This window comes from Gossypium hirsutum, chromosome A04, assembly GCF_007990345.1.
Source record: "Gossypium hirsutum isolate 1008001.06 chromosome A04, Gossypium_hirsutum_v2.1, whole genome shotgun sequence".
NCBI classification, from domain to species: domain Eukaryota; kingdom Viridiplantae; phylum Streptophyta; class Magnoliopsida; order Malvales; family Malvaceae; genus Gossypium; species Gossypium hirsutum.
Window position 1 is genome coordinate 49,267,346 of NC_053427.1, and position 4,379 is coordinate 49,271,724.

At 43.5% G+C, this 4,379-nt stretch overlaps 1 protein-coding gene across 1 annotated transcript; it reads left to right on the top strand.

The window, feature by feature from the left end:
• Positions 1-2,726: 2,726 nt before the first annotated feature.
• On the top strand, positions 2,727-4,175 carry LOC107947780 (uncharacterized). Its single transcript, XM_041111200.1, has one exon. The coding sequence runs from the start codon at positions 2,727-2,729 to the stop codon at positions 4,173-4,175; it is 1,449 nt and encodes a 482-aa protein (XP_040967134.1).
• Positions 4,176-4,379: the final 204 nt, after the last annotated feature.

Sequence of the window (4,379 nt, forward strand, 5' to 3'; positions counted from 1 at the left end):
GAGTATAGGGGGCCGTCGGGTATGCTCCTCTGCTTGCATTGCGACAATACAGATCCAGACAGTTCACACCACCAACATACGGGTTGGCCCAGCGTGAGTTCGTGTTCACAGTGAATAATTACAAAAAGAAAGTTCACGAGATATCAAATGCCTGGAACCAGACTCGTAGAATGAAGAAGTTTGCTGCCAATCCCATGACTACTCCTGAGTACTACCGATGGTGGAATCAGAGGATTAACGACAACATCCCTACATCAGATCAAGGGAATCCTCAGTCGATAGAAGAGCACTTGAAAGTAATCCCATCTGAGCTAGAAATCATCAGGCAAGATTTCGAGAGAAAGAGTCTGGAGCTAGAAAAAACGATCGAGCAGTTGGAAGAAGAAAAGATGCAGTTAGGGTTTGATTTCGATGTCCAGAAACTAGAAGCTGAAAAACTCAAAAAAGGAAAAAACAAGGCTGAAGAGGACTTAGACAGTTTGAAAACGGACTATAAGAAGCTGCGCAGATCAATGAGAACCGCTAGGTTGGGAAAAACATCTGAACAATGGCGACATGAAGTTAAAGAAGAACAAAGCAAAGCCAACCAGTGGGAGAAAAAATTTCGCGATGCTCAAGCTCGAGAAGGTGCTCTGAAAAGAAGTTTGGTAGAAAGCCAAAATGAGAAAGAAGGGTTAAAGATCCGAGTATCAGAGTTAGAGAGGTCATTGTATCAGTATTGCTCGCGTAACTCTGCAATCGAGTTGAAAGCTAGTCAGAACAGAATCGAAGAATTAAAAGAGAATATAGAAGAACTCAAAACAGCGCTGCAAAATCATGAACTTTAGATAGAACTCCTCGAGGTAAATAATGAGCGATGGAAGGAGCAACTTCATCAATCTCAAGACCAAGTCAGGAGCAGGGACTACGTCATGGGCGAAGCTTTGACTCAAGTGCGAGAAGTGGCTGATCACTTGCAAACATTAGCAGTACAAGCCGATGTGCTGAGTTTAAAATACGAGTCAGAATCGAACCGAGGATGAAAGCTAGCTTGGCTTCTTAGGCAGGTCAAGGCCTTAAATATCAGGGCCAAGCCTTATATGTAATCTATTTTATGTAAAGAAACTTGTTTTCTAGAAAAGTTACTCTAATGAAATCGAATTGGAATCAACGCTTTTGCATTCATCGCATTCATTGCATTCATGCATCAGTATTGCATCATACGCACTAAAACTCATAAGGAACCCTAAAAATCTAAGTTACCCTGGAACATCGTTACAGTACAAGGGGAAAACAATAGCAATGGACCAAAGGCTAGAGAGATTGGAACAAATGCAAAAAGAGATGCAGGATCAATTACAAGTACGTATGCAAGAACAGCTTGCCAAAATCCAGCAAGATATGAGGGACCACATGTTGGAGTCCCAAAAAAGCATGATGGACCAATTAACTCGTCTATTGGCCGGCGGATTAGAAAAAGGGAAAAGCCCTTTGATCAATACGGAGAAGATAATGAAGATCCTACCTACTCTCTGGGTTTTGCCCCAGCGGACGTTCAGATACAACCTAGTATGTACCCAAGAAGGCCATCGGTCACAATTAGGCCCCAACCATTTCAGGCCGGTGTTTCGACACCGATAAATTATCAGGCCAGCTTGGACTCTAATCCGGGGGATAACCCGACCAATCCTGTGGTCCTCAATCTCGATGAAGTAACAGAAGCAGAAAAGGCAAGGGTAGAACTCCCGAGAGAGCTTGAAGAAAGGTGTAGATGGTTGGAAGAAAAATTTAAAGAAATGGAAAGCACCGACTATCGTGGTGGAATCGACGCTAAGGAATTAAGTTTGGTTCCGGACTTGATAATCCCTCCCAAGTTCAAAACTCCGGAATTCGAGAAATACAATGGGACTAGCTGTCCCGAAGCTCATATCACTATGTTCTGCAGACGAATGGCAGGCCATGTCAATAATGACCAACTATTAATTCACTGCTTCCAAGAAAGTCTGGTTGGGGCTGCTTCTAGATGGTACAACCAGCTGAGTCGCGCCCAGATCAGTTCATGGAAAGATTTAGCACAAGCCTTCATGAAGCAGTACAGTCATGTGGCAGACATAGCCCCTGATAGAATCACTTTACAAAATATGGAGAAGAAGTATAATGAGAGCTTTAGGCAGTACGCCCAGCGATGGAGAGAAGTGGCCACACAGGTCCAACCCCCTCTGTTGGAAAAGAAAACCACTATGCTCTTCATCAATACCCTGAAGGCACCTTTTATTAACCACATGCTGGGTAGTGCAACCAAGAGTTTTTCGGACATAGTAATGTCTGGAGAAATGATAGAAAATGCCATAAGATGTGGGAAAATAGAGGCTGGGGAAAAAGCTAAGAGGTCAGCGCCGAGAAAGAAAGAGCACGAGGTGAATAATGTGAGCTCATATTCAAAATCGATCACCGTAAGCCAACCAAGGTCGACAACTACTGGACAGCAGGGCCCACCCAAAAAAGAGCCCAACACAAAACAAAATAGGGAGAAACTTCAATTTACGCCCATTCTAATTACGTACAAGGAGTTATACCAGAGTTTATTTGATGCACATGCCGTGTCTCCTTTCTATCTGAAGCCAATGCAACCTCCATACCCCAAATGGTATGACGCAAATACCCAATGCGAATACCATGCGGGAGCCACAGGACACTTGATAGAAAACTGTACCACTTTCAAAAAATTGGTTGAGAGACTCATTAACATGGGGATTGTGAAATTTGATGATGCATCCAATACAGAGAATCCATTACCTAACCATGGGGATAAGGGAATAAATGCGATAATCGAGAGTTCGGGGAAAGAAATTAAGATGAATATTGCAGAAGTGAATACCCCGTTGAAAGAAGTATGGAAGAAAATGGCGGAAAGAGGTTTGATAACACAGAATTCGGGGGTCAGGCCTCAAGAAGCGAATAATTATTGTGAGTTCCACGATCAAGAGGGTCATGAGATTCAGAAATGCAGCAAATTCAGGGCTTTAGTACAAGGATTGATGGATAATAAGGAGCTGGAATTCTTTGAATATATCGGGAGCCTGGAAGAAGCAGATGTGTGTGCCTCCGAAGAGAGGTCGACGAAGGATGTTTACAAAGTCAACCACCCAGTGGTTATCATATCACGTCCGAGAATGAATGAAGCCGGGGCACGAGTTGCGCCAAAGGTCGTGATCCAAAAGCCCGTTGCTTTTCCTTATAAAGATAGCAAAAGGGTACCGTGGAACTATAGCTGTAATGTGACATTCCCGGAAGAGAAGACCCCGATCAATGCATCAGAGAAAGTTCAAGACGAAGGTTTTTATACGCACAGTAGAAGTCGTTATACCCCAAATACAAAAGTCGAGCAGGTTAAAGAAAAATCATTAGCAATTGAGCAAAAGAAAGAGAAGCCGGTGGGGCCTGAACCAACTATTAATGAATCAGTGACTGAAAAAGAAGCCAAGGAATTCTTAAAATTCCTAAAGCACAGTGAATATAGTGTCGTAGAACAGTTGCATAAACAGCCAGGGCGTATATCGGTACTGGCCTTACTTTTAAGTTCCGAAACCCATCGCAGCGCATTGATGAAGGTGCTGAATGAAACTTATGTTGCTAACGATATCTCTGTAAACAAACTGGACCGTTTAGTCAACAATATAAGCGCCGACAACTTTATATTCTTCAATGACGATGAGGTACCGCCAGGAGGCCGAGGATCAATTAAAGCTTTGTACATCACGACTCGCTGTAAAGGGTACACGTTACCGGGGGTATTGATTGATAATGGGTTTGCACTGAATGTCCTACCCCTATCTACGCTGAGTAGGTTGCCAATGGATAGTTCCCATATAAAGACATGCCAAAATGTAGTGGGAGCATTTGATGGCACGGAAAGGAAGGTAATGGGGAGAATTGAAGTACCCCTCTTAATCGGGCTGAACACATACGAGGTAGATTTCTTGGTCATGGACATTAAGCCTTCGTATAATTGCCTATTGGGGAGACCGTGGATACACTCGGCGGGGGCCGTCCCTTCAGCACTGCATCAAAAGTTGAAATTAGTGACCGAAGGTCGGTTAGTAACAATCAATGCTGAAGAGGATATCATTGCGGCAATAACCAGTGATGCCCCATATCTGGAGGCAAATGATGAAGCAATCGAGTGCTATTTTTGATTTTTGGAGTTTGTGAACGCGACGGTCATCATCGAAGGAAATAAGATTCCAATGCCCAGGTTATCTGAGACTACAAGAATGGGACTACGGCTAACTATTGGAAAAGGGGCTCTACCCGGAAGAGGACTCGGGAGATACCTCCAAGGAAAGATTAATGTACCAATGATGAAGGACAAACAAGACCGTTTTGGGTTAGGGTTTAAG

Coding starts and splice junctions, on each gene's coding strand:
- LOC107947780 (XM_041111200.1), top strand. CDS start 2,727: ATGGGGATTGTGAAATTTGATGATGCATCCAATACAGAGAATCCATTA.